The 23,587-nt window shown below is 41.5% G+C and overlaps 1 protein-coding gene across 11 annotated transcripts in view; it reads right to left on the minus strand.

Moving 5' to 3' along the window:
• si:cabz01074946.1 (uncharacterized) overlaps positions 1–23,587 on the minus strand; it is a 52,621-nt gene that overhangs the window by 6,015 nt on the left and 23,019 nt on the right. For 2 of the 11 annotated variants that reach the window (XM_060910673.1, XM_060910595.1), the window contains exons 5-9: positions 14,198–14,248; positions 12,647–12,727; positions 11,781–11,834; positions 2,961–3,148; positions 1,859–1,904 (exon numbers count right to left, since the gene is read on the minus strand). The exons of 1 other annotated variant lie outside the window; for it this stretch is intronic. In XM_060910673.1, coding sequence (XP_060766656.1) covers positions 2,976–3,148; positions 11,781–11,834; positions 12,647–12,727; positions 14,198–14,248 — 359 coding nt within the window. In that variant the 3' untranslated portion in view covers positions 1,859–1,904; positions 2,961–2,975. The remainder of the gene's footprint in view (positions 1–1,858; positions 1,905–2,960; positions 3,149–11,780; positions 11,835–12,646; positions 12,728–14,197; positions 14,249–23,587) is intronic. 8 more of the 11 variants (XM_060911059.1, XM_060910754.1, XM_060910838.1 and 5 more) reach the window with 8 other exon arrangements.

Raw genomic sequence — 23,587 nt, forward strand, 5'->3', positions numbered from 1 at the left:
ATTTACTCTGTCCAGAATGAATCTAAAACACATTTAAAACAGACTATAATAGACCAAATGTAGGTGTCTTGAGCCAAACATTGAGCATTCTGCCTGAGGTAATGTTACTGGAGCAATATGACTAAAGTAGCTAATGCTTAGCAGCTGCTAAAAATCTTACTCCTTTGCTACAGATAAAAAAGATGCCAAAAGTTTGCAATCCATAACTAATTTAAATTGTTGATCTGATCTGAGTTGAAGGCAAATTAAAATTGTTAAAGTTAAATGGATTTCATAATAATTGATGCAGGTTAGCTAGTTAGCTCATGTTAGCTAGCAATTAATTATTGTTTTAGGAAGTTAACCACAGGTCATTTTCATCTCATCTCATCTCATTATCTCTAGCCGCTTTATCCTTCTACAGGGTCGCAGGCAAGCTGGAGCCTATCCCAGCTGACTACAGGCGAAAGGCGGGGTACACCCTGGACAAGTCGCCAGGTCATCACAGGGCTGACACAGACACAGACAACCATTCACACTCACATTCACACCTACGGTCAATTTAGAGTCACCAGTTAACCTAACCTGCATGTCTTTGGACTGTGGGGGAAACCGGAGCACCCGGAGGAAACCCACGCGGACACGGGGAGAACATGCAAACTCCACACAGAAAGGCCCTTGCCAGCCCCGGGGCTCGAACCCAGGACCTTCTTGCTTTGAGGTGACAGCGCTAACCACTACACCACCGTGCCGCCAGTCATTTTCATTTTACATATATTTCGATGTTAGTATTTTGTACTCAACAATAAGGCCCTGGTCATACTACAGCTTGCGATGGGTTTGCGAATACTTGCCAATGAAAGATTGGTAGTATTGCCACCAATCGTACAATGCACAGTGAATGTTCTCAGAGCTTCGCTAGTTGTTGAAATTTGAAATTTGGTGGTGATGTTTTTGATGGCAAAATACGCAGAAAAAACTCGCAGATGGGTTTGGGAATATTTCCCAAAACTCGGGGAACGTTCTTCAAGCCTCTTGAGATGTATTTGTCTCAAATCCATGTCCCTGATGCTCACGGGAGCCTCATCAACACAGTGGCTTGGCATAGCCTAACCTTTGCTGACACTTAAAAAGTGGATTTACATTCAGGGATCCTTCACAGCGCATTGTGATCGTGGATCGTTCAGAGCGCAACCAGCACATGCATATAAGGATGCTGTTTTCACAGATACTTCGCAAGTATTCTGTCAGGTATATGGCAGTAGACAGCTCTAAGTGCAGGAAGTGTGTTTATTAGCAGGTGTGATATTTACAAAAACACAACACAAATAAAACTGAAAGCAGAGTCATAAACATGGCTAGAAACAAACATGACAGTGATAATGAAAATACTTTGCAAAGCCTCTGTGTCCTTATATGTGCATGCTGATTGCACTCAAATCAGCATTAGTTGTCTGCCATAACAACTGGGTCCTGTGAGCGAGCATGGCTGCTCGAGCACGCAAAGGTATGACAGTCAAGTGTTCGCCTGCTGTGTGACCACAACTTTTAGCTTGCCTGTATATTGCCATGCATCATCAAAACACCTCATTTTCATCAATAACCCATCACAAAGCATCACAAGCTGTAGTGTGACTGTAGCTTAAGGGTATATTTAATTAAAGGGGACCATTTGTCATTGCTCACACTATGAGAATAGGTGTTGGAGGAGCTAAATAAGTTAGTTCAAGTGTGCAACAACTTGCTTGTATTATATTTCACATCAGTTCAAAAATTAAAAAAAGTATACCTCGCTAGGTTTAATTTATTTTCCAAATTTATATCAGATTATAGTGGGGTAAATTAACTAAATAAAGTATTTAAAATTTAAAAGATTTACCTGGACCTCAGCAGCTCCACGTTCCCACTTCAGTTTTTCACAGCATCTGAAATGGTGCCTAAGGTTATTTAAGATATTCTCATGCACTAACATCAATTTTAATTTTTTTTTATTTTTGTTTGTAAGAAGAAACAAAAAACAAGGTTACCATGTGTATGAGTAAGCTGATAAATAATGCTCACACTAACCCTAATAAATATTGTGGCCATAACTTGAATCCACTGCATAAATAGATGAATCAAGTTGGTGATGTGAGAGACATATTTCACACGTGTGAAATTTCTTGATGAGGGAATTTTTTTCTCTGAATAAATTCATTTCATTTAAAGTTAATAATGTACAAAGTAAGGAATTATAAAGTACCAAGGAATATCCAAACAATGTTCTCGGATAGAGAGGGGGGCTATAATTTTAGGGGGAAATTGAAATTTAAAATTCGCAGTGCTAGGACAACGTTAAAAATGTTCAGTATTTCTATTTGTGGAGTAAAGCCAGTGCTTAATTTGTGAAGTGGGAGGTCCCGGAACGCAGGAGGTGGGTGGGTCCGGCGACTCAAAAAAAAAAAAAAAAGGCGGGGGGCGGTTTACTATAACTTTACGCACACACGCCTATTGCATGACATTTATTGCAACAGCACCATTTATCAAATCCTGGACAACAATGGACAACGCTCAGAATGTTCTCCAAACAGGCACTCAAGTTCACTCTCGCTCTCCACACATACATTAAGGCAGGGGTCGGTAGCCTTTTTGGCTGAGAGAGCCATGAAAGCCACATATTTTCAAATACATTTTCATGAGAGCCATATATAAAAAGTGACGCTGAATACAACTAAAATGCATTTTTACGTATGACCAACAATTTGAGTGTAATATATTCTTTTTCATAATGAAGAGGCTCTTGACATGCCGTTTTCCTCCTGTCCCCCGGTGAATATTTTGACGCAAACATAGCTTGGCATGTTTCGAAGTGCCGCTTTATTTCATTGTTTCATCGATGCAATCTTGTCATTGTATAGGCCTATTGGACACAAAGCAGAACCCTCTCACCCCACAAAGGCGAATTCCTCTGTCCATTCCTGTTGAAATGTACGGTAGCCTACCTCATCCTCATTCCCTCAGACGGTTGCAGTTGGTGCGCTAACACCTCTAGCTTCACCGCCATCATCATTCTTCTCGTCTTCTTTTTGATCATTCCCATGGACTGGTACACTTGCAGCAGGTGCTGGTGCAGTGTCACTGTGTCCAACATCGTCCATTTTAGGTAGTTTAGGATCCGGCTGTCCTGGGACTTTGAAAAATTTTAGTAAGCTTTCTTGTTTTTTTTGCCATTTTTTCCACAGCGCAAGCTAATGGCTACAAAAAACCCGGTGTTCTATTGAGCAGAAGTATACACCCAATGTCCCCCCCCCTTCCCCTTTCACATAGATTTTGTGGGTGTCATAGGAGAGAAAACAACAACAGATATCAAAATCAAAACCGAACACTAAACAAATTTTTATTTACTTATTTATTTAATTTATTGTTTGATTTTTTTTCCCTTTGTGATGGTCACGGAGGTGATCTGATCCATTTAAATAGCTGCCGGAACACCGAATGAAATGAAAATAGCTGCCGGATCCGACGACGGAGGATACGGATCTTGTTCCGTCATGTTCCAGCTCAAATTAAGCCCTGAGTAAAGCTATGGAACAGTTTGAATGTGGAGCTCATGAAATGTACAACTATAAACCAGTTCAAAAAAAGGTATAGGGAACAGATCTTTGAGATATAGGGAGAAGGAATTACAATAACATTCTATTGATAATATAAGTGTATATATGTGGGTATGGGTACATATGGATATATATATATATATATATATATATATATATATATATATATATATATATATATATATATATATATAAAATGTGAGTATGTGTATATATAAGCATAATATGTGGATTGGGCGGCAGTCGAAGGCAGGGGCCTCGACGACCTGATCCCCGAACATAGCAGCTGGCTGTTGGGACATGGAATGAGGGAAAAGAGCATGAGCTTGTGCGGGAGGTTGAGAGGTACTGGCTAGAGATAGTTGGGCTCACCTCAACACTCAGCTTGGGCTCCAAAACCCAGCTCCTCGAGAGGGGCTGGACTCTCCACTTCTCTGGAGTCGCCCATGGTGAACGGCGGCGGGCCGGTGTGGGCTTGCTTATAGCTCCCCAGCTCAGCCACCATGTGTTGGAGTTTACCCCAGTGAATGAGAGGGTCGCCTCTCTGCACCTTAGGATCAGGGAGAGGGCTCTTGCTGTTTGTGCCTACGGGCCGAATAGCAGTATAGAGTATCCGGCCTTCTTGGAGTCCCTGGGAGAGGTACTAAGAGGTGCTCAGACTGGGGACTCCATTGTTCTACTGGGAGACTTCAATGCTCACGTGGGCGACGACAGTGACACCTGGAGGGGCGTGATTGGGAGGAACGGCCTCCCTAATCTGAACCTGAGTGGTGTTTTGTTATTGGACTTCTGTGCTAGTCACGGTTTGTCCATAACGAACACCATGTTCGAGCATAGGGGTGTCCATAAGTGCACGTGCCACCAGGACACCTTAGGTCGGAGGTCGATGATCGACTTTGTTGTCATTTCATCGGATCTCCGGCCCTATGTCTTGGACACTCGGGTGAAGAGAGGGGCTGAGCTGTCAACTGATCACCACCTGGTGGTGAGTTGGATCCACTGGCAGAGGAGGAAGCCGGACAGACCTGGCAGGCCCAAATGTATGGTGAGGGTCTGCTGGGAACATCTGACCGAGCACTCTGTCGGGGAGGTCTTTAACTCCCACCTCCGGGAGAGCTTCTCCCAGCTTCCGAGGGAGGTGGGGGACATTAAGTCTGAGTGGACCATGTTCTCTGCCTCCATTGTCGACGCGGCTGTTCGGAGCTGTGGCCACAAGGTCTCTGGTGCCTGTCGTGGCGGCAATCCCCGAACCCGGTGGTGGACACCAGAAGTAAGGGATGCCATCAAGCTGAAGAAGGAGTCCTATCAGGCCAAGTTGGCCTCCGGGACTCCTGAGGCAGCTGACCGGTATTGGCAGGCCAGGCGTGCTGCAGCTCAGGCAGTTGCGGAGGCAAAAACCCAGAACTGGGAGGAGTTTGTTGAGGCCATGGGGGAAGACTATCGGTTGGCCTCGAAGAAATTCTGGCAAACCGTCCGGCACTTCAGGAGGGGGAAGCAGTACTCTGCCAACACTGTTTACAGTGCGGGTGGGGAGCTGTTGACCTCGACTGGGGACATTGTCGGGCGGTGGAAGGAATACTTCAAGGATCTCTTCAGTCCCACTGTCACGTCTTCCATTGAGGAAGCGGAGGCTGATGACCCAGAGGTGGACTCGTCCATTACCCAAGCCGAAGTCACTGAGGTGGTTAGCAAGCTCCTTGGTGGCAAGGCACCGGGGGTGGATGACATCCGCCCTGAGTATCTCAAGTCTCTGGATGTTGTGGGGCTGTCTTGGCTGACACGCCTCTGCAACATCACATGGCGGTCAGGGACAGTGCCTCTGGAGTGGCAGACTGGGGTGGTGGTCCCTCTTTTTAAGAAAGGGGACCAGAGAGTGTGCTCCAATTATAGGGGAATCACACTTCTCAGCCTCCCAGGGAAGGTTTACTCCAGGGTACTGGAGAGGAGAATTCGGCCAATAGTCGAACCTTGGATCCAGGAGGAACAATGCGGTTTTTGTCCTGGTCGCGGAACACTGGACCAGCTCTATACCCTTCATAGGGTGCTCGAGGGTTCATGGGAGTTTGCCCAACCAGTCCACATGTGCTTTGTGGATTTGGAGAAGGCATTCAACCGTGTCCCTCATGGTATTCTGTGGGGGGTGCTTCAGGAGTATGGGGTTTGGGGCTCTTTGCTAAGGGCTGTCTGGTCCCTGTACGAATGGAGCAGGAGTCTGGTTTGCATTGCCAGCAATAAGTCAGACCTGTTCCCAGTGCATGTTGGACTCTGGCAGGGCTGCCCTTTGTCACCGGTTCTGTTCATAATCTTTATGGACAGAATTTCTAGGTGCAGCCAGGGGCCAGAAGGAATCCTGTTTGGGAACCACAGGATTTCATCTCTGCTTTTCGCAGATGATGTTGTCCTGTTGGCTTCTTCAAACCAGGACCTTCAGCATGCACTGGGGTGGTTTGCAGTCAAGTGTGAAGTGACTGGGATGAGAATCAGCACCTCCAAGTCAGAGGCTATGGTTCTCAACCGGAAAAGGGTGGCCTGCCCTCTCCAGGGTTTCTCCTTGGTGGAGAAACCCTGCCTCAAGTGGTGGAGTTTAAGTATCTTGGGATCTTGTTCACGAGTGAGGGAAGGATAGAGCATGAGATCAACAGGCGGATCGGTGCAGCCTCCGCAGTGATGCGGTCGCTTTACCGGTCTGTCGTGGTGAAGAAGGAGCTGAGCCAAAAGGCGAAGCTCTCGATTTACCGGTCGATCTACGTTCCGACTCTCACCTATGGTCATGAGCTTTGGGTAATGACAGAAAGAACAAGATCGCGGATACAAGTGGCCGAAATGAGTTTCCTTCGCAGGGTGGCTGGGTGCTCCCTTAGAGATAGGGTGAGAAGCACAGTCACTCGGGAGGAGCTCAGAGTAGAGCCGCTGCTCCTCCACATCGAGAGGAATCAGCTGAGGTGGCTCGGGCATCTCTTTTGGATGCCTCCTGGATGCCTCCCTGGGGAGGTGTTCCAGGCATGTCCCCCCAGGAGGAGGCCCCGGGGAAGACCCAGGACACGCTGGAGGGATTATGTCTCTCAGCTGGCCTGGGAACGCCTCGGTGTTCTTCCCGAGGAGCTGGCCGAGGTGTCTGGGGAAAGGGAAGTTTGGGCTTCCATGCTCAGATTGCTGCCTCCACGACCCGGCCCCGGATAAGCAGAAGAAGACGAGATGAGATGAGCATAATATGCATAATTATATGGGTGTCTGTGTACGTATGGATGTGTATAGTTATAGGTATGTGTATATGTATGTACAGTATATATGTATTGTATGTGTGTATATATGCATAACATAAGTATCTGTATATATGATTTGATTTGGTCGATATTATACCATGTTGGTATGTTTTGTTTTTTGTTGTTGCTTTTGTTTTCTTTTGTATATATAGTTTATTATGGCAGAAAGTGATGTTTGATTAGCGGTGGTATAGAGGGTTAGGATTTGATAAGTTATTTACTTCTTCCTAATCCTTTCCGAACATTATTATGTTACTGCCTTGTGGCTACACTATTCTGTTTGTTTATGACAATGTTTTGATTATTGCATTTTTTATTTTTATATCTTCTTTACTGTTCGGAATAAAGCAATCAATCAAAGTTTGGATTTTTTTTTTTTTAGTGTAAGATGAATCAACTTCACTAAAAGGTGGATTTTTTTCTAACCCTTTTTACAAATCTTTACAAAGAATGCCAATAATCAGAGAGGGCACTGTATGTATTAAAATAGAGTACCAGTCAAATGTTTGGACACACCTACTCATTAATAGATTTTTCTGTATTTTAACTATTTTCTACAAACCCCATTTCCAAAAAAAAAGTTGGGATATTTTCCAAAATGCAATGAAAACAAAAGTCTATGATTTGTTAATTCATGTTAACCTTTATTTAACTAACAAAAGTACAAGGAAAAGATTTTCAATAGTTTTACTGACCAACTTAAAAGATAGACTGCCTTTCAAATTGTTCAAGTGTAGGTCATAAAAAAATTTTCCCTGACACCCAATTATTTTTGTTGAGTGGATCAAAAGCTACTGAATTCGAATCACAGACTTCCAATTTTATTAGTTTTTTTTAATAGAACAATTAATAAATTTAGAGCCACATAGCCCAAAATTCTCCACTATTTTTTCTTGCTTCACTATGATGCAATACAAGATATTACTTCATGCATCACGTGCTGGGCTTTCCCTGTTCGCAAAAGGCATTGTGGGATACAAATTTGAAACAGGAGAGAAAAATGGAGGACCTGTGTGTGAATGAAACGTGAAAGACTGACTATAGTAACAGAAAGCGAGAAAAGACATTATGTTGCAAAGGAAAGGAAATGCAGGACCAAACTAATAAATATCGGCAGTCAGCAAGCACCTCAGTGCGATCAACTGTTTGTTTAGCAACAGAATGACATAATTGTCAGTGCACGGTCAACGTAAACCTGTAGATGGCGGTAATGCAACACTGGATGCCAGCTGCTGTAAAACCCTAAAGATGAAGAAGACGATGATGACTACTAAGATAAGCGTGCGCATACACACACAGACTTCCTCTGTCTGCTTGACTGCACGAAGCGAGCGATTTCATGCACATTATTTGCAAGGGAATCCCCTCAAATAACTTTCCAGCCACAGAATCATTAGTATCATGATTAGATATATGGTAAAAGGATCATGCACCAAAGGCTCAGTCTTTGCAAGCAGGGATGGGTTGTAGCTCATTCCTTTGTGCCAAAATTCATGAGAGAATTTTTAGTCAATTCAAAAAGAATTTCTCAACTCAAGATTGCACAGAATTTAGGTCTTTCAAAATCTACAGTACACAATATTGTGAAAAATTTCAGGGAGTTAGGGGACATCTTAGTGCATAAAGGGCAAGGTTGAAAACCACTGTTGAATGTTCATGACCTTCGAGCCCTAAGGAGGCATGAGAAACCATCATGCTAATGTGACAATTACTGTATAGCCACATGGGCTTGGGAGTACTTTGCAAAACTGTTGTCACTTAATACGGTCCACCGCTGCATCCAGAAATGCAACCTGAAACTGTATTACGCAAAGAAGAAGCCATTCATCAATTCCATGCAGAAACGATCCCAATTTCTCTGGGCCCAAACTCATCTCAAATGAACCTAAAGACAGTGGAAGCATATGCTGTGGTCAGATGAGTCTACATTTCAGCTCATTTTTGGGGAAACCACAGGTTGAGTGCTCTGTGCCAAAGGTGAACATAACCATCCAGTTTATTATCAGAGAAAGGTGCAAAAGCCAGTATCTGTGATGGTATGGGGGTGCATTAGTGCCCACAGCATCTGTGAGCTGCATGTGTGTGAAGCTCTGTGTATTAACACGGAGCCATGATGTAATCAAGGCGATGTCTCTTCTCAGGAAGTCCATGCTTATTTGAGCAGGACAATGCCAAGCCTTATTTTGCGCAGGCTACAACAGCGTGGCTTTGTAGACACAGAGTGTATGTGCTTGATTGGCCTGCTGTCAGTCCTGATCTGTCTCCTATTGAGGTATTTCACTCACGTGACCAAGTCATGTGACGCTGCCATTTTGGACGGCACGGCTCGAATCAGTTTGAATGCGAGGAAGGCGACAAACGAAAAACATAAAAGAAAAAGGAGCGAGATGCAGAAAACACCTTCACTATCCAGCGACGTAGGGCATTTACAGGGCGAGCAGAGGGAGAGGTATTTGCAAAAATTGAGGTTAGCAGGCTTAGAGAACGACGTTTACCTGCTTCCACCAGGATTGTTCACTGACGTACGGAAGTACACGAAGCCCTCGTCTTTACCTGACTTCGGCCCACATGATCTGTATACCTATGTCGTTAAAAACCCATCGCCATACACAGGTATTGATCTGAAAGCATATAAGAGTTTGGATGCCTACAAATATTTTGTGTCAGGCTGGGTAACATGCCTACATCAGCGGGTCGTCCCTGGAGCCGGTGGTCGCCATCTGATTACAGCTAAGGTTTGTTCACATTTTCATTTACTTTCGGTCCTCAGGATAAACAAAATGTTATTAAATGTCATTGAAATAACTTCTTAGTCTGTTGAGACATGGCCCGTTATAAATTTGCTGTTACCAGGCAATGACCAAGAACTGTATTATTAGGGTCGGTGTAGTTGTAGCAGTGTATTAGCAACTAGCTGTTAGCACTAGCTAATGTCAACAACAGTAACTAGTATGTTACTGTAGCAATATTTACGTTCAGTCATTTGGATGACTGTTAAAACCTTTCAGTCTCAAGTTTTTCCTTTACTGTATTTACTAGTTTACTGAGCTAGCACGCTCGGGCAAGCTGGGAGCCATCGCGCGCTCTCCGGCCGAGCCGGGAGCCATCGCGCGCTCTCCGGCCGAGCCGGGAGCCATCGCGCGCTCGGCGGCCGAGCCGGGAGCCATCGCGCGCTCGGCGGCCGAGCCGGGAGCCATCGCGCGCTCGGCGGCCGAGCCGGGAGCCATCGCGCGCTCGGCGGCCGAGCCGGGAGCCATCGCGCGCTCGGCGGCCGAGCCGGGAGCCATCGCGCGCTCTCCGGCCGAGCCGGGAGCCATCGCGCGCTCTCCGGCCGAGCCGGGAGCCATCGCGCGCTCGCTCAGTAAACTAGTAAATCCAGTAAAGGAAAAACTTGAGACTGAAAGGTTTTAACAGTCATCCAAATGACTGAACGTAAATATTGCTACAGTAACATACTAGCTACTGTTGTTGACATTAGCTAGCTTGCCGTCCAAAATGGTGGACACCGGGGCGTCACGTGACCCTGTGACGTCAGGTGAAATACCTCAATTGAGAATGTATGGTGCGTTATAAAGAGGAGAATCAGACAACAGCGACTATGGACTGTTGAGCAGCTGAAGACTTGTATCAAGCAAGAATGGACAAAAATTGCAATTGCAAAACTGGAACAGTTAGTCTACTCAGATCCCATATGATTAAAGTGTTAAAAGGAAAAGTGATGTGACACAATGGTAATAATGCCTCTGTCCCAACTTTGAGTGTGTTGCAGGCATCAAATTCTAACTTCGTTTATATTTTCAAAATACAATTAACTTGGTCAGTAAAATGATTGAAAATCCTTTTCTTTGTACTTTTCTCAGTTAAATAAAGGTTCACATGAATTAATAAATCACAGATTTTTGTTTTTATTTCCTTTTGGAAAATATCCCAACTTTTCTTGAAATGGAGTTTGTACACTGTAGAACAATAATGAAGACATCAAAACTATGACATAACAAATGGAACATAAAGAAATTATGTGGTAAACAAAAATGTGTTAAAAAAATGAAATATGTTTCATATTATAGATTCTTCAAAGTAGCCAGTGTTTACCTTGATGACACTTTGCACACTATGTTAACCAGCATTATCTTAACCAGCTTCATGAGGTAGTCACCTGGAATGCTTTTCAATTAACAGGTGTGCCTCATCAAAAATTAATTAGTGCAATTTCTTGCCTTCTTGGTGCATTTGAGATCAAACAGTAAATAGTAAATTATAAAAATACAGTAAATAGCCCTATTCCACAACTGTAGTAATCCATTTTATGTCAAGAACCGCTCAATGAAGTAAAGACATCCATCATTACTTTAAAACATGAAGTGTATTAATTCATAAAAATAAAGAAAAACCATTGAATTAGAAAATGTATCCAAACTTTTGACTGGCACTGTATATATGATGAAAATAGTAATAATCTAATAAGGTTATACACCAGAGCTGGAATAGGACAAAAATTCAGAGTGGGAGTCTCACACCTACCAAGATCACCCCATGTACCCACACAAGATTTTGAGGCAAAATTTTGACTCCTACTTAAATTTACACTCATCTACCAATTTATTATCTGCTCCTGCAGATCTGATCAGTCATGTAATTTTGTGTGCGATTTTTAATTACAACTACTTGGCTAATTTCATGCAAAATAATTGAAGGGACTCAACTAACCTGCTCCCTCTCATCCCTTTTTCTTGAGTTTCGCTTTCGTTAAGGTTTCTGTCTGTCCCTTTCTCTAGTCTCCTCAGCTTTATTTACTGCATAAAGACAACTGGCTACTATTGAAAACTAACAAACTAATTGTGAAACAGAACATGGCTTGTTCTAGAAATGATAAAAACTGTAACCCACAAACAATCTATTCTCTTGCTATTTTTAATGTGCATGCCATTTCATTTTCTCTACTGACCATTGAGTGGATCTGTTTCCGATGGAATGTTTTCATCAGTTTTCTTGTCTCCACCTTGTTGGAAAAGGACAAATTTTTAACCTCACTGCAATTCATGGGATTATAAATTTAAAATTCTAAATTTCTGACAGGCACATTTCCTTACTGCTTTTTTTTTTTTAATTTATAGAATTGATACCGATATCTGTTTGGCATGCTTGCAACTGGTACATGCTGGTTTGCTTGCTAATTGTTTAGGCTAGCTCTAGTTGTTGGTAATAGAGCCAGCAATCCAAGTTCATGGCAACCTCCAAACATGGCCACCAAGACTACAATTCCTAAGCACTGCAGTGCCCAGGGCCGGAGTGGGCCCCTTTTTCAGCCTGGGAGTTTCATGCCCAAACCCGGCCCACTTTTTCCATGGAGAAGGACTTTGAATAAATGAAACAGCAGCTAGCTCTTACAATGCCTTTTTATTGATTATAGTTCAGGCATACGTTGGTAAGTTAAGAGAAAGCACTTCACTTAAACAATATGTTTAATTCAAATTTAAATCAGATAAATATTTAAAAGGTAAAAAATGTGATAAAGATGAAAATGTATTTACCTTTGTACAGGAGCAATAATTTGTAATTAAAATAATTTGAAATTAAAATTGCATTTTTCTTTCTGCATATAGCATATAGGGCATATACACTGTGATCATGGACAGAGATAATTATTGATTAAACAATGTTTACCTATTTCAATTGAGCTGATTTTAAAGCATTTTCAGCATTCTGAATATCTGGGTACTGGGTATCATTTAGAATCTATCCATCACATCTGTTCTGTGTGCATTTTCTTACATAAAATAGTTTTTTTTAGTTGATTTTTATTCTCTTTACCTGTTGCCTCTGGAGTCCTGGCCTCTCCATGGCTAGTTGGTTCACCAGCATGATCAGGCGGGCTTATCAGCTGCTCTGAGGCTACAAAACATTTCATTAAAGGTTAGCCTATTTTGCTGAATAACGTAACATGCTTGAATTTTTTTCCCCACAATTTAGCTTATATTGTGATTATGTAAAATTGATCGTGATTTAGGCCATTTGTCTCCATTTGTTAAAATAAATTAGGCTATCATGCTGACATCTTTCTGAATGTCTGAACAATTTAACATACATTTATCATATATCTCTGTTATCTTTTACATTACAAATAACTATCCAAGTTTAAATAAATAACTGTTAGACCATCCTCTACCTGCCCCTTCAGTAGTCATGCCTCCTCGGGATCATCAGTAGCATCAGAAGGGGTTTGCGGCTCTGATGCTACAAAAACATTCCATTAATGAGATGCTATTTAATGGGAAATTTGGTCTCTGCATTTATTCCAATTGTGAATTAGTGAAATGCACACAGTGCACACACAGTGAAGTGTAGTACACACTAAATTATGTTTATTATTGTCAGCTTGAAACTGGATATTTGTGATTAATGGTGTGTATTGGGCTCTACAAAATAAACTATGCTAACGTTGCGCAATAGCCTTACACTGACAGTAGGCTACAAAATTATTTCCATATCTCTCTTTACCGGCTGCAACTGAGGTCTGTCCTCTGGAAAACAGGTCTGTTAATTTCGCACATTTGGCAGCATCTTCTTCCAATGCCTTTCTTCTTTTTGTCCTGGCCTTTTCGGCTCCACCTGGCCTCTTCCTGCCCTCCATCACCACTGACTGACGCTTCGCGCTATTCTGTTGCTATATTTAATTTTATCGCTCCAAAAAAGACGACTCGTGGGCGCAACCAACTTAAACATTTGGGAGGGGAGAATTCATCAGATGATAGAACCCATCTAATCTACTGCGCTGTAGGGCCTGCGCTGTCAGATGAATGGAGAATGAATGCATAGTTGAATGGAGAATGAATGCAAGAAGAAGATTAGATAAGTGTCAAAATTATTTTTTCTATCCAACCGGCCCAAATTTGAGATTGACATGAGCCGGCCCATCAGGAATCCTCCCGAATATCCCGTTTACCCACTCCGGCTCTGGCACTGCCCTCCCTCTCCTGAATTCTAATAATTGTCTCTCTTTATTTATTTATTTTATTCACACACAGTAAAAATAAATAAATAAATAAACCAAGTAAAGGTACAAAGTACAAGCTGGGAGAGGGCAGGAAACCTAAATGGCTTATAATTGGCTCTCCCCTATCTAACATACATACATACACACACATACATATACATATATATATATATATATATATATATATATATATACACACACACATACACACACACACACACACACAACAACTGGCTTCTATTGAAAACTAACAAACTAATTGTTAAACGGAACATGGCTTGTTCTAAAAATGATAAAAACTGTAACCCACAAACAATCTATTCTCTTGCTATTTTTAATGTACATGCCATTTCATTTTCTCTACTGACCTTCAGGTGGGTTTGTTTCCAACAGAATGTCATCAGTTTTCTTGTCTCTCCCTTGTTGGAAAAGGACAAATTTTTAACCTCACTGCAATTCATGGGATTATAAATTTAAAATTCTAAATTTCTGACAGGCACATTTCCTTACTGCTTTTTTATTTATAGAATTGATACCGATATCTGTTTGGCATGCTTGCAACTGGTACATGCTGGTTTGCTTGCTAATTGTTTTGGCTAGCTCTAGTTGTTGGTAATAGAGCCAGCAATCCAAGTCAATGGCAACCTCCAAACATGGCCACCAAGACTACAATTGACTGTGCGCATGCGCCAGAGGTTAACGACCCCGGTTTTTACAGCTCCGTAACTATCAACAAAAAAAAAGAGAATTTTTACAACTTTTTCTTAAACTAACAAGACATCCTTGTAAGTTGGACATTCACGGACCACGGAGATCGTCTTCAAACTGTCATTTGATCAATCTGGCCAATTTGAAACGACTTGAAGCCAGTTTTGTCCCAACAACTAGTGATCGGCCTGGCGAGCCCGACAGCAAGTTGTCTACACTTCTATTTCACGTGGATTAACCATAGCGGGCTTAAAAGGAGCCCCCGCGGTGTGGTGTGTCCATCCCCACTCCCGCCAAATTTACATCGGATTCCGCTAATTAGATCTACCCAGGTAGGAATTGTGTGATCTCTAAATTCCCACATGCCGTCGACACCATGCCTACTCGAGGACAAAAACAACAAAATGATGAGGACGTAGTCACTCTTGGTACCCTGAAATAAATGCTAGACCAATAAAGGGCAAAATATGAGGACCTGTTGATGAGACAACAATCCACCTTTCAGTCTTTCATCGCAACAGTAATGGATACTAACAACAAAAGAATGGACAGTCTCATCCGCGAGGTGCAGGAAATAAAGGACAGTCTACAATTCCCCCAGGCGGAAATCCAAGACGGTAAAGCAAAACAACATGACCAGAGCCACAATATCAAGGAAGTTGAGACAAAAATAGATCGTCTAGGAGCTGACATCAACACGATCCTTCATAAATCCGATTACTTGGAGAACCAGTCTCGTCATAATAACATTCTGATCGACGGCATCCCTGACAACAAACAAGAGAACTGGTACCAATGTGAACAGAAGGTCAGAGAAATCCTCAAGGACAAACTCAAGCTCGACCCACTTAAGATTGAAATCGAACGTTCTCATCGTAATGGAAAATTCCAGGAAGACGGCCGGCCACGACCCATTGTTGCGAAACTTCTCCAATACAAAGACAAAGAAGCCATCATGCAGAGAGCAAAGTACCTCAAAGGATCAAACATCTACACCAACGAAGACTTTTCGGAAGCAGTACGCCAAAAGAGGAAAGAACTCCTACCGGAAATGCGGGCAGCAAGAGAGAGAAGAAATGTGGCATACTTTCGGTACGATTGGCTGGTCGTGCACCCACCGAGAGACACACCAAGGAGGGGCAACACATGAAGAAACCAGACTCGACTAAGTCATCGCCGGTAATCAAACCTCATGAACTCCACTACTGAACAACAGCCATCTCTACCTTCAAAATCAAGTAACAGTGACTTAAGTACTTTAGTTTTTAACCCTTTTGACTTAAATGAAAATGTTTGTGAATCACACTTTTCATCTCTCGACCCTGATTTAAATTTATTTAATAACCTACTATAGTTCTTCTAAGAGCACCTCACAGTAGTACAACACTGACTCATTCATCAATACATGCAAATTGAGAAAAAGCAATTCTCTCTCTGTTTCATTTAAATGTAAGGAGCCTTCCGCGCCACTTCAAGGAGCTCAATGAATACCTATACTCTATAAAACATAGGTTCTCAGTAATTGCTCTCACAGAGAATTGGCTAACTGAAAATACACTCCACAATTATAACATACCCGGGTATAAAAGCATTCATCACTGTAGACTGAACAAGGTAGGTGGGGGGGTTTCTCTATACATAAGAAATGATTTATCTTATATAGAAAGAAATGACTTGGAATTTGTAATCGATGAATCAGGCACGCAGTGTATTTTTGTTGAACTGTTTTCAAATGGTAATGAGGGGAAAAAAGTCATCATTGGCTGCGTATACCATCCTCCTAATACAGACATCCAACAGTTTTAACCAATTGAGAGAATGCCTGAATAATATCAACAAAGAAAAGAGTACTTGCTACATTCTTGGAGACTATAACATAGACTTACTTAAAACCTCGCATTCCCCTACTACTGATCACATTAATAACATTTTCTCTAACTCCTTTTTCCCTCTTGTATACAAGCCTACCAGGATTACCCCACACTCTGCTACCCTAATTGATAACATATACACAAACACACTTAACATCAACTACACGGCTGGGATTATGGTAACAGATATATCGGATCACTTTCCGATATTCCTTATATCTGATTTAGTGGAACCAACTAGGAAGACAGACAAAATATCTTATTGTCTCATTAACATGACAAACATTCAGAAATTTACAGAATCCCTATCAGGTATTGTTTGGGACGACATACTTAGTGAGGTGGACACAGAGAAAGCTTACAATCAGTTTCTTGAAACGTATGGATCTTTATATGAAAAATGTTTTCCTAAGAAAAACGCAAAAATTTTCAACCATTCTTGGAAAAAACCTTGGTTAAGTAGCGGAATATTAAAATCAATATGCAGAAAAAGCAAACTTTATGCTAAGTACTTCAAGAACCCTACACCCCTTAACCACAGTGTCTACAAAAAGTACCGAAATCAGCTAAATCATCTCCTTAGAACTGCAAAGAAAGAATACTATCACAGAAAGTTTACTGAAGCAGCTTCTAATATAAAACAAACCTGGAGAATGATAAATGACGTCTTAAATCGTGACAAAATAAAAACACCCGGTCCAAACAAAATTCAAATTGGAAATAAAACTATCGAAAATAAAAAACTATGTGATTAATTCAATGATTTTTTTGTCAATATTGGGCCTTCACTAGAAAGCAAAATACAAAAAGGACCACAGGACCCTCTGAACTACATTACCTTACAAGTAGAATCTAATTTATCGACCTTTATACCACCAACTAATGCCAAAATCACAGACATCATCAAAAACCTAAAAGATTCAGCTGCTGGGCATGGTGAAATAAGCACTAAAGTTCTAAAACTTTCCCTGCCCCATATCATTGCCCTTCTTACACACATTTTTACTCTTTCCTTGCAAAATGGAGTTGTTCCTCACTCACTAAAAGTTGCAAAGGTAACTGCCATCATTAAAAGTAATGATCCGCTTAATATCAACAATTATCGACCCATATCTGTCCTCCCCTATATATCTAAAGTTCTCGAAAAACTAATATATAACTGTCTTCTGAAATATTTAGATCATAATAACATCCTATACAAACACCAATATGGCTTCAGAAAGGGCTATTCCACCTCTATGGCACTGATTCAGTTCATGGACAAAATTTCCTCAGCTATAAAAAACAAAGAGTACACCATAGGGATTTTTCTCAATTTATCTAAAGCATTCGACACAGTAAATCATTCTATTCTACTAAGCAAACTAAAACAATATGGCATAAATGACTGCATTAAAATGGTTCTCTTCTTATCTATCTGACAGACAACAATATGTAACAATTAACAACACTAAATCTACACTTAAAACAGTACAATGCGGAGTACCACAGGGATCAATTTTAGGACCTTTACTATTTCTAATTTACATCAATGACCTTGCACAAGCTTCCACAATCATCTTCTTTATCTTATTTGCAGATGACTCCAATCTTTTTCCTTTCACACTCAAACTTTAATACTCTAATAAAACTAGCTAATCAAGAATTAGAAAAAGTTATCTGGTTCGAGGCTAACAAATTATCTGTCAATGCCAAAAAAATAAAAATACTTCCTTATTTTCTGTAATAAAAATAAAACCTACAATAGAAATAACGGAAAAATCTTATTAAAAAGTATGCCCCTTTCTCAAGAGTGTCAAGCTAAATTCTTAGCCGTAATAATAGATGACAAACTGACCTGGAAACTACATATAGCCATGTTATGTAATAAAATATCTAAAACTATTGGACTTATGGGAAAAATCAAACATCTTCTTACTCAACAAACCATTATCACCATATCTGACCTACGGAAATATTGTATGGGGATGTGCCTAAAAAACTACACTACAGCCCCTAATACTACTCCAAAAAAGATTTGTTCGTATGGCCACCGGATCCAGTTTTTATGCCCATTCTTTACCTCTATTTACAAAGCTTAAGATTTTAAATATTACTGATATCAATAGACTTCAGCTAAATATCTTTACTTTCCAATTTATTAGAAATTCTCTTCCAGACACGTTTGATAGTTTTTTAAATCTTAATTCCCAATTTCATGCTTACCAAACTCGACAAAGCGACCAACTACATACCCCCCTAGTGCGAACATCCCTAGGTCAAAAGAGTGTTCAATACAAATGTGTAATTGAATGGAATAACCTCCCCCTCCACCTTAAAAGTTTTACGTCCATGATTAGTTTTAAACGTAATCTCAAAAACCACCTATTCTCATTCCCCAGCCACACTTGACCTTTATCTTAAAGTTCAGTCTTGGATCAAACTGTAAAATATTACACTACACCATGTACCAGGCTTCTGTTATTAGTACAATATTTATTCACCATTTGAAATCAATCAATTCCACTTTTTTTACTTTATGTATAGATCCTAGGTTACATTTTATTCGTTTCTTATTTTCACTCATTAACTTATATTTTGTTATCTGCAATTGACATTTTTGTTTATATTTGTTATTTCAGTTATGATACCAGTTACAGTTTAATGTATAATTTTGTTATCAATTATTATATTATCATTATTTTTTATTATTTGTTATTATTTACTATTGTTAATAGAGTTATTCTCTAATTTGTTAAATTTGTATTAATTACTTGTTAATTTAAATGGGGGAAGACTTAGAACAAGCCATTGTGCTTTTTTCTTCCCCCAGCACGTTTTCTGTTTTTGTTCCATTTATGTTTATCTTGTAAATTTCTTTTATCATGTGCAAATAAATAAAATAAAAATAAAATTCCCAAGCACTGCAGTGCCCTCCCTCTCCTGAATTGTAATAATTGTCTTTCTTTATTTATTTATTTTATTCACACATAGTAAAAATAAATAAATAAATAAATAAATAAACCAAGTAAAGGTCCAAAGTACTTATAATTGGCCCTCCCCCATCTAACATATATATATATATATATATATATATATATATATAAGGGGCGGCACGGTGGTGTAGTGGTTAGCGCTGTCGCCTCACAGCAAGAAGGTCCTGGGTTCGAGCCCCGGGGCCGGCGAGGGCCCTTCTGTGTGGAGTTTGCATGTTCTCCCCGTGTCCGCGTGGGTTTCCTCCGGGTGCTCCGGTTTCCCCCACAGTCCAAAGACATGCAGGTTAGGTTAACTGGTGACTCTAAATTGACCGTAGGTGTGAATGTGAGTGTGAATGGTTGTCTGTGTCTATGTGTCAGCCCTGTGATGACCTGGCGACTTGTCCAGGGTGTACCCCGCCTCTCGCCCGTAGTCAGCTGGGATAGGCTCCAGCTTGCCTGCGACCCTGTAGAAGGATAAAGCGGCTAGAGATAATGAGATGAGATGAGATATATATATATATATATATATGTCAATATTAAAAACAATAAGTGTACAAGCAGTAAAGTTAAAGTAAGCAAAGTAAAAGATTAAACATATACTAATTAAACATATCTGAGTAAATAATTAAGTTAATAGATACTTGGGTAATACAGTAAATAGTTTTTTTATATAATAATAAATAATTCAATAATTGCTACAGCTCTTCCTTATTACCTTCACTACTTAAGGACCTTGCTCACAAACACCCAGTGTGAAGTATCATTCTGTGTACTTGTACCTGATCATACCAAGTTGTTTGCTCCTCGAATCTGATTTGGTGGCCTGATCTCGTTTTCTGTTTATATCCGGACTCAACTTGGTTTATTGTCTGACACGTTGTTTATAAATCGCCTGACCCTTTGGTCGACCCTGACTCTGCCTTCAATCTCATGTCTTGGATTTGGCTGCCAGTTTGCAATGCACCCGGCCTCCCCTACAACTGCTTCTGTAAGTGCCTGCACCCTGACAGGATACTTCACCACCATGGATGCAGCAGCGGAGGCAAAGCAAACTGCTCTTAATGCGCTGGGATGACTGTTTGGAGAACACCAGCAAATGTTAAGTGAGCTGAACACTCGTATGTTACAACTAACTGCTGTTGTCTCGCAGGCCCTCCTGACACATATCACACCCCTGCAAGTGCTGCTGCAATGGTTCCTCAACCAGATAATTTTTCCAAGGAGGTATCTGAATGCAAGGTTTCCTTATCAAGCCTACATCATCATATGATTGCTTCATTGAGCTGTTCAAACGGGTTTTTGACCATCAACCCAAGGGCATTTCAGTAGGAGAGAAACTACTGATGATCTGGCAAGGAGAGAGGAGAGTGGCTGAGTATGCTCTTGAGTTCCGCACACTAGTGGCAGGCAGTGAGTGGAATGACCCAGCACTGAAAGCAACATTCCATCAAGAGCTAAACCCAAATATTTTAACAGAGCTTGCATATCAGAATGAACAACTCATGCTGGACTCTCTCATTGACCTGGCCATTAGGCTGGACCATCTTCTGCATAACAGGCCTTCCTTGCAGCACACTCCAGTTTATCCTCAATCTCCCCAGTATCTCACGCCTATGGAAGTTTCCAACACACCCATGCCCTGTTCTGAGAGGGAAAGAAGGCACCGGGAGGGGCTGTGCTTCTACTGTGGTGAACATGGTCATCTATTGGCATAATGTCCTGTTTGACCACCCAACCTCAGAAAACAAGATCATCTCCATAAAGAACCCAGCTCTACCAGCCCGGTGAATCACAAACTTGCTTCTCCACATTGATTTCTTAAACTCCATGTATTGTTAAACTGCTCAGACTCATTCCATGTTCTTTCTGCCCTAAGAGACTCCAGGGCAGAGGGGAATTTCATCGACCTCCAGGTTGTCCAGAGGCTCCAGTTGCCTACCGAGGAGCTCCAACCACCAGTGAGCCTGAAGGCGATAGATGGTGGACCCCCTGGGGAGGGGTTCATCACTACTTACACCACACCAGCTGAGATTCAGGTTGGGGCACTTCATAAAGAATGCATCTCACTGTTTGTCACCTGCACTACACATCTCGGCTGTGACTACCTGGCCCACACCCAGTACTGTCAAGGAATTTCAACGTGTCCTAGGATTTGTGAGTTTCTATCACTGGTTCATCAGAGGTTTCAGTGCCATCGCCGCCCCCTCACCATTTTGCTCAAGACAGATCCCAAGCGTCTCCAGTGGAACCAGGCCACAGAGGATGGTTTTAATCAGCTCAAATCAGCCTTTATCACAGCACCAATTCTCAAATATCCAGATCCTTCAAAAACATTCACTGTGGAGGTAGATGCTTCTGAAACTGGAGTGGGAGGGGTGTTGTCGCAACGCTTTGGGGAAAAGCCCAAACTACACCCCGTAGCCTTTTTCTCTAAGAAACTCTCATCAGCTGAACAGAATTATGATGTGAATCGGGAACTTCTCACAATAAATCTAGCCCTAGAAGAGTGGAGACATTGGCTCAAAGGGGCCACACATCCGTTTGTTATCCTCACCAACCACAAGAACCAGCTAAATGGTTGAATCCACATCAGGCATGATGGGCACTCTTCTTCACACACTTCCAATTCACCATCTCCTACTGTCTCAGCTCCAGAAACACTAAAGCTGATGTGTTATCCAGAATTCACACATCCACAACCCTCAACCCACTCCTATCCTGCCACCCAAGTGCTTCATTAATGCCATCACATGGGAAATTGCCAAAGAAATAGCAGAAGCTCAACCTCACAACCCACTGGAAGCTTGTCTTCCTGTTCTCATGTTTGTCCCACCACAGTTCTGAGGCTGACTCATTACCTGGGCTCACTCATTTCCTTCCACTGGACACCCCGGTAGTCAATGCTCATCTGAACTAAGTATTGGTGGGAGAACATGATGTCCGAAATCAACAAGTATGTGTCCTCCTGTTCCGCCTGTGCCCAAGCCAAGGTACCCCGGGCTCCACCCATGGGTAAACTCTTGCTGCTGCCTACACCCCAAAGACCCTGGTCCCATCTGGCTATAGATTTTATCACAGATCTGCCCAAGTCTCAGAATAACACAGTTTTCTCAAGTAAATGAAATTGGATCGTATGACAGGTCAGAGTATCATGTGTTTTATCATAGGTCTTTCTGATAGAGAATTCTCATTTGTTCCTTCAATAAATATAACATTTATTTATATTTTTAAATATCATTAATTATTACTTCATTTCAAATTATTGTAAATAAATGGTGTTTGCTTGTCATCTTGGTGACTTTTGTCAGTTGTCACACCTGTCATGACACTGAGACTTATCGTCGTACATAAGAACATTTAAATGCATTTTTGTGTAAGATGAAAACAGGGGAGTTGTCTTGCTTAACATGCTGTTTGTTCATGCAAAAAGCCCTATGGTAAAGTTTGCAGTTAGCTATTTGCAATTCAGCAAGATATATAAACATTGTACATGGACTTTACTGAGTTCAATCATCCCATGTATCATCATCTAATAATTTAAATTAATTTATTCTGTACCCTTCTTTCCATGTGTAAATCATTATTATGGCAACCATGTCAGAACATATTGTCATGTTGTATAGATAGCCCTTTAACAGTGTACTGTATGAAAATCAGCACACCCAAATGCCAAAATACCATAAATAGCCCAAAAATATGTTTTGAACTTAATTTTTTATTTGTGAAATTGATAGTTTTTGGCTCAGTGCCAACATCTTTTTTCAATTGTTCCCAATGAAGAGAGAGCTGCCTAGAAAAAAAAAAAAAACAGCACTTTGAGCCCCCTCCTAGAACTGCCACCTTATTGTGGTGGAGGGGTTTGTGTGCTTGAATGATCCTAGGAGCTATGTTGTCGGGGGCATTTTGCCCCTGTTAGGGTTTCCCAAGGCAGACAGGTCCTAGGTGACAGGCCAGACCAAGAGCAGTTCACCAAAAACCCCTATGGAGAAGAAATCCAGGACCGTGATGTCGCCCAGTACGATGCAGCCGGGGCCCCACCCTGGAGCCAGGCCCGGGGTTGGGGCTCGTAAGCGAGCGCTTGGTGGTCGGGCCTTTGCCCATGGGGCCCGGCCGGGCTCAGCCCGAAGAGGTGACGTGGGCCCGACCTCCTGTGGGTTCACCACCCACAGAGGTAGCAGTAGGGGTTTGGTGCAGTGTGGATTGGGTGGCAGTCGAAGGCAGG

This window comes from Neoarius graeffei, chromosome 1 (genome assembly GCF_027579695.1).
Source record: "Neoarius graeffei isolate fNeoGra1 chromosome 1, fNeoGra1.pri, whole genome shotgun sequence".
NCBI classification, from domain to species: Eukaryota; Metazoa; Chordata; class Actinopteri; order Siluriformes; family Ariidae; genus Neoarius; species Neoarius graeffei.